General features: G+C 37.5%; 1 protein-coding gene across 3 annotated transcripts in view; it reads right to left on the bottom strand.

Moving 5' to 3' along the window:
* The window catches only part of USP48 (ubiquitin specific peptidase 48), a 52,554-nt gene that overhangs the window by 25,443 nt on the left and 11,778 nt on the right, over positions 1-15,333 (bottom strand). The window contains exons 9-15 of one of the 3 annotated variants that reach the window (XM_014534334.1): positions 13,387-13,566; positions 11,600-11,728; positions 10,319-10,468; positions 6,141-6,338; positions 3,534-3,648; positions 2,415-2,545; positions 218-289 (exon numbers count right to left, since the gene is read on the bottom strand). In XM_014534334.1, the coding sequence (XP_014389820.1) occupies positions 218-289; positions 2,415-2,545; positions 3,534-3,648; positions 6,141-6,338; positions 10,319-10,468; positions 11,600-11,728; positions 13,387-13,566 (975 nt within the window). The remainder of the gene's footprint in view (positions 1-217; positions 290-2,414; positions 2,546-3,533; positions 3,649-6,140; positions 6,339-10,318; positions 10,469-11,599; positions 11,729-13,386; positions 13,567-15,333) is intronic. The other 2 variants (XM_014534332.1, XM_014534333.1) reach the window with 2 other exon arrangements.

Here is a 15,333-nt window from a genome sequence, read left to right as displayed (position 1 = left end):
AGGATAAGAAAAGGTGTGCAAGGCATTGGCCTGAAACCGGGTCGTAGAATCTAACAGTTAAGAAGGGTGTGAGAATAGAAACATCAGAATCAAGTAGTTTAGAAAAACCATGGCTGCCGTATTAGGGCTTAATTCCTAAGAGAAAGTACAAAACCGTTAACAAAGTATTTACAATATGCTCAAGTCTGACAACAGAAGATTTATGCTTCTAGCTTACCATGTGGACACAGAATGTCTTCATTAAAATTTAATTCCTCCTCTTCTTCTTTTCTTTCTTCCTTTGATTCGTCTAATCAAAAGAAACACAGAGAGTAACTTGCTCTGGCTGTTGTATTTAAAGGTCAAAGTAGCAGAGATAATACTCTGCACAATTTTGAACAAAGAAAACTTTTAGACGTTCTAAAAATTTGACCCAAGTAATTCCTACACAGTTCTGCTAAGAAGTGTTATATTTCTTTCTTTAAAAGGAAAGAATATCTGAATAGCAGTTTTACTTTTTAAAGAATTAGATTATGTAAGAAAGTGTGCTCTTTTTTTTTCAAATTGAAAAATAATTTACATATCCTTCCATTAATTCTAGTCAAGGTGTTCAGAACTGTGTCATAAACCAAGTTAATAATCTACATGTCATGTCATTCTCTTATTTTAAAGGTTGAACAGAAAGCTTTAGAGGCCAATGAAATAAAAACCTAACCTTTAACGTCAAACACATATAATAAGAACTTTGCTTTTCCTGTTAACATTTCTCTCCCAGTATCTACTTTTCTTACTTGCCCACGCTGTATCGTCAATTTTTAGTTGTGTATACCAGGAACATGATCAAATAAGAGAAGTCTTGAGTATCAGATCAGAATGGCTATCATATGCATGGGTTTTCCAAGTTAAGAACACAATACATTTTTAATATAATTAATACATAAATAAAAAGAATATTTGCTAAATATTGAAAAGTTCAAGTAGAGAAATGAGCAAAGGAAGGACATGATCAGGTAACTCTGGCATCTGTCATACACACAAATAACACCTCAAATATATGACGAGGGTCGACCTCAGTGATGGTTTTGAAAGATATAAGCTTTGACACTGCTAGTCATTTTTCATATATATATGTCTGGAAAAAATGGATGTGACTGATGTACTCTTTATATTGATGAAGGCATGAGGAAATAATTTCTAGAGGAAATTTACCACTGTGTGTCAGTTTACAGCAATTATTTATGGAGATAATTCTCTGGTCCAGCAATTTCTACAAATTCATTTGAACTTCAAATTTAAGTGTAAAAATCATAGTTTCAAACTAATAATGGCTTTGGTGTTTTTATTTTCTCAAAAGGGTAGTGAAAGGAGAGATCCACACCAAGCAAAATTGAATGATACAATATGGCTGAATGCAGAAAATGCACGGTATTCCAGTGAAATGGTTAAGAATATTTAAATGATAAAAATACATGTATGTAAATGGTATTTGATGAGAAGATTAAATGAAATAATTGCTTATGGATCACTAATTTACCTCTGAATTAGTAAACTGATCAAACCTCTAGTTTCCATTTTAAATCTAAAAATAGTTCCTATGCCTTAATTTCCCTTGATATCTTATAAAATATTGGCTATAACATTAAGTTTAGTGGTTTACTTAGACCAGTGGTCGGCAAACCGCGGTCTTTAGCCCCTTGAGTGTGGCTCTTCCACAAAATACCACGTGCGGGCACGTACAGTGCGATTGAAACTTAGTGGCCCATGCACAGAATTTGGTTTTCGGAAAGGAGATAGACGAAACAAGTATACAAGACAACAAGTATACAAGACGAGTGGTCGAACGTACCTCAATCAGATTGAGGACGTTTTTAGCAAAGACCAGCTTAGGAGTACCCTAATTAAGTTAATAACAATGTACCTACCTATATAGTTTAAGTTTAAAAAATTTGGCTCTCAAAAGAAATTTCAATCATTGTACTGTTGATATTTGGCTCTGTTGACTAATGAGTTTGCCGACCACTGACTTAGACTAATGTAATTTCCTATTTGAAAGCATAGCTTCAAAAAAAAAAAGCTCAGAAAACGTTATAAGCAAAAAGCTTTCCAAAAGCTACCTTCTCATTCAAGCACAAGCTCTTCTACTTAAGGCAGGCTGTACGTGTGACCGATAACCCACCACCAAAACGCCGAGATCACAGCACACTTTGCAACTTGCAGCAGCCTCCCTTTCTGAGCTGCTGAACCTGTGACCCTTGCTCAATTTCATTAGCTGAAACATTTTTCATTTGTTATGAGGCATTTTTTTTAGAGCTTTAGGTTTAATAAAAATTTTCTTTAAAATTACATGGGTGGGGATAAAACCAATTTTACTAAAAACAAATGTTTACAGTTTTGTGGTAGAATTCCCAACCATCGACACAGGTTTTAGAAGGTACCTTTATTCAAGGTGTTGCCATTCATTTTTCCATTGCTTTGGTCTGCGTCACCATCTTGCTCATCTAGCTGTTCAAGAGCCAGCTGGCGCCAGCTGCGCAAGGACGATTTTCCCACCCAAAAGCCATCACTGCTGAGGAACAGAGAGAGGGTGAAATCATGCATGTCACGTTTCCTCACATCCTCGCCTCCCTTTTTTTCCTTGTAAAGGCCACAACTAAAATGAATCTCAAATATTCAAAGTCTGCTGTTATGTACAATTTCTCTAACCCACTTCTTCATTTAGGCCATTTTTACTCCTTACGAATGAAATGCAGGTACTGTTCCCATCCTAAATCTTACCCTGCTTCTCTTAACTCTCATTTACATTCATGCCGATCACATCAATCAACTGGCTGCTTTCTTTCACTTGATTACTATTCACAATTACATACAGCTGTGCCTCTAAGTATACACAGACGCACTCACATATATACATCCACGTCTACACATAAACACACATTTAAGCTGTTTGTGGAATGACTAAAAATGGTGAACTAGATTAATCTTTGTTTGGGCAATACACAACTTAAATCAAATCCAGACATAATAAATGCCATCTGCCTCTATTGTATCTGAATCCACAGGTACTATAGGGAGTAGGGCTCAAAGAACCCTGGATGTTCTTTTCTTTCTTTCTTTCTCAATTGAATTTATTGGGCTGAATGTTTCTGACGAGGATGCTCTGCTAGGTACCATTTGTTACACACATACTTCATTCTCTAGATCTAAGGCGAACACCACCAGACCAGGCAGGATGTTCCACCATGGCTTTCTGTAATTCCAGGCCAGAACACAGGTTTACACCCCTGCGTTGGTCTGACCAAGCCCCAAGTCCACATCTCTGCTTCTATCTTTCTAATGATGGAATACTGTTGCAAAGGCTGTGTGACTCAGCTATCTATATCTTTACCACACTGGCAATCACTGCAAAATTTAATCTGGCTCTGCCATGCACATCATCACCCTTCTTTATTCAAAAAAATCCAATTCCCTCTTATCTAAAAATAATCAGCTACCTAGTTAGTACTTCTTAATTATTTTTTCTTAGTTTATCATAAACAATATACGGTGGAACATACCCCTTTATTGTTGTTTTTAGCAGATTAGTAACAGTTTTATAATCTTCATTTAGTTGGTTCTTCAGACGCAACATACGACAGCGTTCTACTACACATTCCTTACACAGGGCTTTCACTAGGGCCAGAGAGAATGAAAGAAAATACAGTTTATTCACATACAGATTTCCTGTTAGGAAAATGCTTTCACCATTTCACAAAACACAAAATTCTAAATCAAAGTCACAAATTTTGACAACATAGCAAATTGATATGTATCACCCTAGCTGGTTTGGCTCAGTGGATAGAACACGTCAGCCTGTGGACTCAAGGATCCCAGATTAGATCCCCAGCGGGGGGGGGGGGGGGGGGGGGGGGGGGGGGGGGGCGTGCAGGAGGCAGCCAATGATTCTCTCTCAACACTGATGTTTCTCTCTCTCCCTCTCCCTTCTTCTCTGAAATCAATAAAAATATTTTTTTTTAAAGGCAGTGGTTTCCAAACATTAAAAAAAACAAAACTACAGCAGAAGATGCAGGTTTAGAAGATAGATGATGATTTCAATTTTTTTTAAAATATATTTTATTGATTTTTCAGAGAAGAAGGGAGAGGGATAGAGAGTCAGAAACATCGATGAGAGAGATCTATCATCTCACATGCCCTTGACCGGAATCGAACCTGGGATCCCTCAGTCCGCAGGCCGACGCTCTATCCACTGAGCCAAACCGGTTCTGCAATTTCAATTTTTAAAATACTGAATTTAACCCACTCTATCCAAAATGTTTACATTTCTTTATGACATCAGTATTTTTAATGGTAGTGAAATATTCTACCATCTTTTTTCTATCTCTCTCCCTCTCCCTTCTTCTCTGAAATCAATAAAAATATATTTTTAAAAAAATTGATATATATCCTAAATTATTTTGTAATGTTAATATCAAGATAGTAACACTGTTCAAAGAGATAAAATGCTATATGTCAAAAGTATCTGTACCATGAAATGCAAAGTTTACAGGGTTTAGATGCAAATTTCACAAGACCCTAATCAAACAATGGTGGGATGGGGAGTCAATGCATCTGACAACCATAAATGTAATGTTAATCGTTTAAGAGCTTCATGTGAACACTTCAAAGCACAGAACACGAAAGGGAAAACAAAAAGCAAGGCCTGCTTTAAAGCACAGTGTCAGGAATCATGTAAAATTTGATTCTTTGGAAGATCATCCCATTGCTGTTTATTGATTGTGAATCAAAAACATAAATTTAGAAAACTCCAGATGTGTACAAGACCTGGATCATATAGTTAAGTGCCAGTTTTTATGCAGTAAGTGGTACATGATCAGAAAATAGCACTTATTTTAGGGAAAAAGAGGATGATGGTTTCGTTTATTGGACTCATCAATAGCTTGAGTAGGGGGTGGGGGACTGTGTTGCCAGTTAAAAAGAAATGTTATGAGGAGAGGTAACCAGAACCAAATAGATTATGGGTACTATGTGGTTTTTTATACAGCTCTATATTCAGGGTAGAATCACACAGATTCCATTCATAAGCTAAGTAACAATCTGCAGATCTCATACTGTTAAAAGTCACTGTAGCAGGGAGGCATAAGATCTATAATCAACTAGACCAGGCTTCAAGTACTTTGATTTAAAAATATATATATTTACTATTTTTTTAGAGACAGAAACATCAATTTCTTTTTTATATATATATATAATTTTTATTGCTTGAAGTATTACAAAGAGTATTACATATGTCTCCTTTTTTCCCCCCATCATTGGACCCAAACTAAGCCAGACCAAATGTTCCTTACACCGCAAGAAGGATTTGCTAAATAAAGTAGAAGTAGCGTTATACATGGTATATTTACAATGTTAGGAAACTGGTACTGCTCATTGGTTTTTTTTTTTCTTTTTTCAAAGCAGACAGAATAGGATACTTTTGAGAAAATCAATCTGGTAGTATTTTGTTGCTTTATACATTACTCTTCAAAGTACTTGAGCCCTGGCTGAGTAGGTCATTTGGAGCATCACCTGATGCACCTAGGGCAGTGGTCAGCAAACTGTGGCTCGGCAAACCATGGCTCGTGAGCCACATGCGAGTCTTTGGCCCCTTGAGTGTGGCTCTTCCACAAAATACCGACTTCTGCACATGGGCCACGAAGTTTCAATTGCACTGTACGTGTGTGTCCGCATTTGGTATTTTGTGGAAGAGCCACACTCAAGGGGCCAAAGACTCGCATGTGGCTCACGAGCCATGGTTTGCCGAGCCACAGTTTGCTGACCACTGCCCTAGGTGCATCAGGTGATGCTCCAAATGACCTACTCAGCCAGGGCTCAAGTACTTTGAAGAGTAATGTATAAAGCAACAAAATACTACCAGATTGATTTTCTCAAAAGTATCCTATTCTGTCTGCTTTGAAAAAAGAAAAAAAAAAACCAATGAGCAGTACCAGTTTCCTAACATTGTAAATATACCATGTATAACGCTACTTCTACTTTATTTAGCAAATCCTTCTTGCGGTGTAAGGAACATTTGGTCTGGCTTAGTTTGGGTCCAATGATCATAAAGATCACATGATGAGGACCTACAGCATCCCTCTTTTTGAAGTAGAGAAGACATCGGAAATTACCAGTTAGCCTCGGTCCTCCTCCGTATCTACTGTAGAAAACGTCAGCTGCATATTCAGATATTCTCTTCATGATCGATATTTTATCAGGATGCAGCTTGTCATGGGAACAAAGGCAGGCGTGGTTATCGATAGGCTTGGTAGGTGTCGACTCATCCAACCACTTCTGCAACCACTCAAGAGAGACGAACTCATATGGCTCTGAGGAAGAGAGCAAGGGAAAGAGCCTATGTATTTTTACAGCTTTTAAACTAAGTGATACATTCATTTTTCTCAAATGACAATGCAAACTCTGTCCAAAATTAGAATCAGAAGAATCATTGTTGAGGGGGAAATGTTTGATAACTATGACACAGAGCTCCATTTAACTACCCTATCCTTCCCTACCCTTCCCTTGGTTTCAAGGAGCCGTGTGAGAGGCCGCGCGTGACAGGGCGAGTCTGCTCAGTGCCTAGGAGATCGGCTGGTATTATTAACCACATTCTACAAAGGAGGTATCCGCAGAGAGAAGTGTCTTGCTTGATAGCACAGCAGAGCTTTGATCAGGACACCGTGATTGTTGACAAGCCGCTCCACGCTGGCTCACAAATCACATAACCTTATCCCCTACTGTTTATTCCATAAAACCCTTTTCACCAATCCTTTTCATCAATACAGAATATACATCTGAAAAAGCAGGACTGAGTTCTAAGTCAGAGATTAACCCCATCAGTTATAACTGCACTTTAAGAGCCTGTTTCAACCACTGAGCTTTTCTTCATCCAAGATAATATGGGTATATGGATGAAAAGGCAACTGATTTCCCCACCCAACCCATAGCATGATCTATTCATTACATTTGTTTCAAGAAAATAAGCGATTTTAAACAAATTCCAGGATGAAATACACTAGAATTGAATTTCAATTTGAAGTAGTAAAAATTAAGACAAAACCAAACACCTCAACATGAGTTTTAATTTGGGAAAATAAGAGTGCCTGAGTTCCCTATAAGCCAAAATTAAAGGTAAAGGGCCAGCTTTGATTACTTACAAAGATCTCCAGTGAGTCCAAGCATAAAACATAGAAGAAAACATACAGAGGTTGAATTTATATATTTGTATTATGTACTACTTCTGATGAGATCTGAGGGATGGACAGTTCACCTCAAAGCCCATTTTGAGCAACTGTATACTTCTCTTGAGTTACAAATCTAGAAAACTAACTCCCATCTTAGGTTTAGTATAAAACATTTCAAGGTTTACAAAAACAAAATTCAGAATTTTTGAATGTCTTGTTTGTGCTAAAACTGTACTGATCAGCTCAGACGCAGCTGCAGAGGAAGAGCAGGTGACTACAAGCTGAGACCAAGGTCTAATCCAAGTTCTGCCAAGAAACTGAACTTGAGCAAGTCACTTAAACTCTATGCTTCAAGTCTTTTATTTGTAAAATGAAGGTAATAATACCTGCCTTCTACCTACCTCACAGGGATGTTGTTGAATATAAAAGATAAGATATGTGAAGCATTTTGAGCTTTTTGGAAGAAAAGAGATACAGAAAAGTTAATTATACATTCACACAATATATTAAAGAGGAGACCTTAAGATTTAGTAGAGGTAACATGGCCATGGCATTTCACAACATATAATGATATGGTTAATGAAATTTAAAATACCTCTCATTGTTATTTGCCACTTATCAAGTTTAACTTGGCAGGGATAGAGTTAAGAAAGCAAAATCCCTTTCTAAGAAAGGAAAATCAAAGTCTTAGCAGGTCTGACCTTTTCCCAAATATAGTCACATCAATTAAAATTTAGTAATCTTAAGGCTGTCAAAGGAGGGAAAACAGGATTGCGACACAGAGCAACATTCAAGAAGGATTCACCAGGTGTTCCTGTTTGCCCCACAGCTGGGGAAGGGTAAGTGCAGGACAATACCTGCTGTTTCCAAGCGAAAAAATAAGGATCTTGACCTTTATAAGAAATCTAGGGAAACTAAAAGAGCAAAAAGCATTCCTTGCCAGGGGGTGTCTGCTGGATCCAAAGCCCAGAGTGACTCTACCCTGGCCCATACAATAGCAATGGACTCAAGGGCAGTTAGTTCAAGACAACATTTTCCAATTCCCTACCAGAGTGAACTTCCCAGTGAAGCTTCTTCCTGTTTGGGTTCAATGCACTACATGAAGATTAGAGAAATCACGTGTGGTTTATAGTAAGAACAGAGCGGAGACTGGGCCTATAATTCTGGTGTAACTCCATATCCCCGGGTGTGCAGATTTTGGGCGCCAGTTTCAGTGTGCTGGGAAACCCATGGGAGGCTGTGACTGTGGTCACAGAGCTCTTTCTTGCCATTTTCCATCCCATCACATTAGAGTTGGATCAATCTCTGCCCAGAGGTTCCCCGACAGTCAAGGTCTAGCATACGTCTTCATGGTTAGGTTAGAGTGTGGGGACCGCTTTTTACACCACAAATGTTTCTGCCCGAAAGGCTCCTGGCAGGTTCTCAAAGATGTTCTCTACTTCTGTGATTTGTAAACTACCTAAGCATTGCCTTCCAGAGGCATGGGTAAGCCAACTCGCCAAATGGCAACTTTCTTTAATGATCAATCTGGAGATAATACACTATAAAATCTCAGCATGTGACAACCCAGCAAAGCTATGTTAAAACATTTAACAAAGGGAAATGCACATTTGGGTTCAAAGTTATAATATTTTAATGCCTGGATTTTGAACAAAGTATTTTCTTTTGGAACATTATGAAATCTAGAAAGATTGAGTCATCAAAAATATTTAAAATACTTGTCTACAGATAATTTAAGATGATTACAGCACAGTCCTTAAAGACGGAATGAAAACAGCCAGGAGAAGCACAAGCATGTGCTGACTTGACACATAACATCTTTGGACCATGCAGATTTAAAGAGTGGTTCCAAAGAGCATTTTCCTTCGGACTCCGTAAATCCCTTTCTCTTGTCCAATGAATAATGAAAACGGAATAAAGTTCAAAAAATTGATTCCCAGTTCCGAACTCCTATGACTGAACTTACAACTTTGAATCATATGTTCATTTCCAAATCATTTCCAAGAAAATTAAGGTCAGTTTAATTCTTTAGGACAATCCCAACCCTTGGAACAGAGTGACAGTAATAGGTTACAAAGAAAGCTCAGAATCAAATCATTTAGAAAGAACTTTTAAGCCCTGGCCGGTGTGGCTCAGTTGGTTGGAGAATTGTCCAGTACACTGAAGATTTTGGGTTCAATTCCCGATCAGGGCACATACCTACGTTGCAGGTTTGATCATCAGTCAGGACCTATAGGCGAGGCAACCAATCCATGTTTCTCTCTCTCTTCTTTCCCCTCTCTCTAAAATCAATGAACATATCCTCCGATGAGGATTTAAAAATAAAGAACTTTTAAGGGGTATTTATCCAGATTTAGCCATTTATATTCATCTTTTGTTTAAAGTTTTAACAGTAATGGAAAATTAAGATTACAAAAAAGACAAAACCCATAAGTACAATTATGCTTGAGTATTTATGTTCTAAAATTAGGATTAAATTGCCTCTTCTTTAAGTAGAAATTGGGTTTAGAGGGAATTCATGTCTATGAAAGGACTAAGACAACATATTATTACAAATGGCATACCAGCTTTAAAAAGTTGGTTTCCTTTTTGAAGCATTAGGTAAACTTACAGTAGAGGGATGAGCTGGATTATGTATGACAATTCTTAAGAAATTAAAGGTCAGCAGAATGCTTTCCTATTCTTAACATAATATTTGATATTAAATTTCAAATTAATCCTAAGAAATAGTACTCATATAAAAGAATGCCTGTTGAATACTGCGAGGGTACAAAATATACAAGGAAACCAAATAGCTGAGCTGCCTCCATTGTAACCCAATCCAATTTTTCCTTAAGAACAAGTTACTATCTCACAAAATAGGAATATGTATTTTGTCTTTTATGAAGAGTGCAGACCTAAACATTGTAATTAAGAGCTTCCCATTTTTAAAAGTACATGATAATGAAAATTATATGAAATGCTACACATCAAGTTATTGCTGGTTTACATGGCAATTTTATAGTATATAAGGCTGGCATTAGTGAATTCTAAGACAGGGAAGGGAAAAGTTAGTTCATACACATTTGTGAACATAAAACAAGGCACTCAATGGCAACAGTGCTGTCCCAGAATGTCTTACAGACCAGCTCCAGCAGGTAACCTTTGGTACAGCTCCTTAACCTCTTCGTGCTTTGCTTTGCCTTTGTCCACACTTTGCTTACGCATCTCGGCCATCTCAATACACCACTCTTCAAACTTGGAATTATCCCGATCTACCAGCTCTTGAAGAAAGGCTATTCAAAACAAAGAAAAAACAAAACCACTTTATCCTATTTTCAGACACTGAACCATGCTGGTCTCTAAATCATATCAAATATATCATGCTGGCTCATATTTTGGTGGCAGCTTCCTAATATGGTCTCCTTTTCTGATAGAGACCCCCAAACTGAAAGCAAAAGTGAAACCGAAGACAGACACTAGAGTGCGAGTCCCCACCTGGCTATCCATGACACTACAGCCAACAAGAACCATCAAATGGCTCAGAAACACAACTTCAAGATACATGCTACTGCCCTGGCCAGTGTGGCTCAGTTGGGTGTCGTCCTGTGCACCGAAAGGTTGCCAGTTCGAATTCCAGTCAGGGCACATACCCAGGTTTTTGATTCAATCCCCAGTCGGGGTTCATCTGGGAGACAGCGATGTTATTCTCTGATATCAATGCTTCTCTCTCTCTCCCTGTTCCTCTCTAAAAACAATAAAAACATATTTTCTAAAAATTAAAAAAAAAAAACCACACACACACATGGTGCTGCAGAGCACAGAACAGTATTAGATAAAATGGCAACGAAAGAATGCAACAGGCCAGTAGCAACTTTCTTCTTTTTTGAAATCTAGAAAATACTTAAAAATAAAACCAATTGCTCTTTATAAAATGTGTTTTTATTGACTTCAGAGAGGAAGGGAGATGGACAGAGAGAAACATCAATGGTGAGATAGAATCATTGATCTGCTGCTTCCTGCACACCCCACACTGGGGATCAAGCCAGCAACCCAGGCATGTGCCCTGACCGGGAATCAAACCATGACCTCCAGGTTCATAGGTCAACGCTCAACCACTGAGCCACGCCAGCCAGGCCCAAACTGCTCCTTAAATACTCCTGGATTACTTATTGGATTTTTAGAAATTGCTTTTTTTTTTTTTTGTGGGGGTTAGGGAGGTTCAATGGAATAGTTCCGTTAAAGACTCCCTTATTTTAAAAACTCACTACTTTAAAGCAAATTTGTGATGATTATATCTACTTTCACGAATGTTTACAATATGCAATCAACCTATATTAATAACAAAAACAATCTGTTCTTGTCATTGACCTTTCAGCATGGTATTCTAAAATATTTGTCTTACACAATCTTGGGAAGTTGCTTACCTGGTACCTGAACAGATGTATTGGGCTTTTCTTGAGTTTGAAGTCTATAAACCAACATGTATGCATTTCGAGAGCAGTGAGTTCCTTTGCCACACTTTGGTTTACGTGTCTGGGACTTAGAAGGTTCTGCTGAGGTAGGGAAATCAAAAGATGATTAAATTAGAATGCCTAGCTTGTTTTTTCTTTCATGGGGGTGGGGTGGACTTAAATAATTCCTACAATATATGATCAAGAAACTTTTACATGGATCTAAAACATTAAAATGCAACACAAATTTAGCAGGCTCTACAGATGTTTGAATCTTTAAAAAAGTCTCCTACCCCTCCCCCCACTGCCTTGCCTGCCATATTGCATCCTCAAAAAATGTTAAGTACTGTTTTTCATGAGAACATACCTAGAACAAAGTACTACTACTCGAGTTTATTTTAATATTGGTCTTAAATTATAAAAATAAGTCCAGACTTAATTCAATTGCCCAAAGAAATAAAATTAACACACACACACACACACACACACACACACACACACACACACTCAAGACACTCTAATGAGCAAAAATAATAAAATAATCAGTAGAAACACTAAATGCTCTACCTGGTCTATAAATAACTACTATTCTTGTAATAGAGTATTTTCTATTTTTAAATCACAAGAATAGTCAGCACATGGAGATCTGTAGAAAGATTGCCCACATTCCTTGAAAGCCAGCAAAGCCAGCCAACGGCCATGCCCCTCCCTGATTCCTTGGAAAAGTGGTTCTGATCCATTAAAAAAGAACAGTGGCAAGGAGACACATGCTTATTCCTGTTCCTTTCCCCTTATTTAGATCCCAGGTCAAACCTCACCCCAAAATGGCAAATATGGTAAGAAAGTCATGAAAACCTCAGCCAAGATGGCTCCTACCGGAAGAACCATGCACTCCTTCAGGGAATAATGGGTATTTTGGCCTAAGAAAACTAAGTGGATGAGAGCTCCATACTAAGACACTATTTTAAGAAGTACTTTTTTAAGGCAGACCTCATCACTACAAAATGGCAAAAAGCTTCCTCCCCAGAGGTGCTGCCCCCCACTCCATGGGTGGGATACATGCTTATTCCTGTTCCTTTCCCCTTATTTAGATCCCAGGTCAAACCTCACCCCAAAATGGCAAATATGGTAAGAAAGTCATGAAAACCTCAGCCAAGATGGCTCCTACCGGAAGAACCATGCACTCCTTCAGGGAATAATGGGTATTTTGGCCTAAGAAAACTAAGTGGATGAGAGCTCCATACTAAGACACTATTTTAAGTACTTTTTTAAGGCAGACCTCATCACTACAAAATGGCAAAAAGTTTCCTCCCCAGAGGTGCTGCCCCCACTCCATGGGTGGGATAAGATACTCAACAGGAAGGAGTAGATACCATCCTTGCAGCCACGTTCCCTTGCTGTAATTACTGCCAAAAATAAATTTCCTGACCCAGAGGAAAGGACTACAAATCCTACATATTAAATCTACTAGCCATCATTTTTTAGTTTAATACTTACCATCCTCTCTCCCAATTAACCTGATAATTGAAAATATTGAAATATTTGCCTTCAAACATGGCATTATGGAAACCACCTCTGGGGCAAAATCTTTTTTTTTAATTCAGGCATTGCTAATAAAAGATGTTCAGAGAGTGTATTTAAGAAATACAAATATCCTTGACAGTCCATTAACAATCTTGAACCATAATAATTTATCACAAATATTTCCGGCAAAAAAATATTTATATTTTAAAAGGGCACTCACAACTTAAAGGTTTTACCTAGATCTTCCTCAATCCCTAGTTGTAATTTCTTCCCCTCCATCTTTTCTATGTCTTCATCATTAAACTTATACCATTCACCAGACTGTGGATCTTTCACGTGGGCAATGTAGTGGCCAGAATAAGCACTCACTCCTCTGTGTATGAGAACTGCACTGAGTTCATACACATAGGACCCACCTAGAAAAGGAGAAAGTGAAAAAAAATTTGGGGTAACAATATTTTTTCTTGTATCCTAAGCCTAAATAATGAATACAATTCTTTATGCATCTGATAGAATTCTAAACATGTCACCTAAGATTTTAAAAAAAGTTAAGACTTACATGATAAAATAAGCTCACTATAATAATTCTCCATTCCCTCAAAGACAGAGGAAAAGCTATGGCATCCTGGGCACTCAGGGCTACAAAGCTACTCTGTATTATACTTTGCCTTTCCCGGATAATTTGCCTGAGTCATATACTTACCAAAATTCTGTTCAAATTCTCCAACTTGTTACAAAAATCAATTACGCAAGCTAATGAAAGATGACTGCAAAAGTAAAATCTATTGTTTATGTAAAATAAAAATGTTTTCAAAAAAAATGGAGGTAAGTCATTAAGAAAACCTGCCTTTCAAAATAGTTATAGGCAAGACAACTGTAAATAAGAGAGAAAACATTGAAAATCTATACTGATTCTACACTCAGATTTCTTCAAAAGCATTAAGTTCCTAATCTCCTTTAAATAAACAAAGCCTACACAGCCAATCAATGATTCTCTCATCACTGATATTTCTATCCCTCTCTACCTCTCCCTTCCTTTATGAAATCAATAAAAAATAATAATAATTTAAAAAAATAAAGTCTAGCCTTGACCAGTTTGGCTCAGTGGATAGAGCACCAGCCTGTGGACCGAAGGGTTCCAGGTTTGATTCTGGTCAAGGGCATGTACCTTGGTTGTGGGCACATCCCCAGTAGGGGGTGTGCAGGAGGCAGCTGATCAATGTTTCTAACTCTCTATCCCTATCCCTTCCTCTTTGTAAAAAAATCACTAAAATATATTTTTAAAAATAAATAAATAAAGCCTACACACCAGCCTGTGGTGCCAGTGGTTCGTGAGAAGGCTTTATCCATACAGCAATGTATCAGCAAATGAATATCAATATTTTAAGATACAACGAAGTACGTAAAGATTCTAAACTTAAGCCAATGACACGGAGGACATATGTGTTGGAAAAGATCACTTCTACATTTTATTATTTAAAAAGGAGAAAACAATTCATTAGCAATCCCACAGACGTAATTACTATTAATATTTAAACCTGCAGGTTTTTCTAACAAACATTATCATCATCTTTCCATATCATTAAATATTCTTCAAAAATTATTTATAATGACTATGTACAAGTACCACACTATACTGGACAACTCCCATACTGTTGACTATTTAAGCTGGTAGCATTTTAGTGACATTACAAACAATAATTATTACCTTTGTAGTAAAAATCTTTGCACGTTTCACCACTACTTTATAATTTCCTTAAAGCTGTAAGGAGTGAGTCACAAGGTATAACCAATCACTCACTCAACAAATACACATGATGGACACAGTTTAGGCACAGAGGATACAGAGAAAAGGACCGTTGCAGCATTCTCGTAGCTCAGTAGGAGACACAGTAATGCAAATAGCTAGAACAAAACCCACTTAACCTGCCCTAACTGAACATCATTTAGATGTAAGTTTAAAATAACTTTTAAATGCATTAACTCATCTACACCAGGAATTCTGTGCGTTTTGGTTTTTGGGGTTTTTTTTACACCAGGAATTCTTCATAGCGATTTTTTTTTTTTTAATCCTCACCCGAGGATATTTTTCCATTGCTCTTTGTTTTGTTTTTTTTTAGAGAGAATGGAAAGGAGAGGGAGAGTCAGAGAGAGAAATATCGACATGAGAGACATGTTGATTG

The sequence above is a fragment of the Myotis brandtii genome, unplaced genomic scaffold, assembly GCF_000412655.1.
Source record: "Myotis brandtii unplaced genomic scaffold, ASM41265v1 scaffold129, whole genome shotgun sequence".
NCBI classification, from domain to species: domain Eukaryota; kingdom Metazoa; phylum Chordata; class Mammalia; order Chiroptera; family Vespertilionidae; genus Myotis; species Myotis brandtii.
The sequence above is the reverse complement of the archived record's forward strand: the minus strand, read 5'-3'. Positions and strand labels throughout refer to the sequence as shown.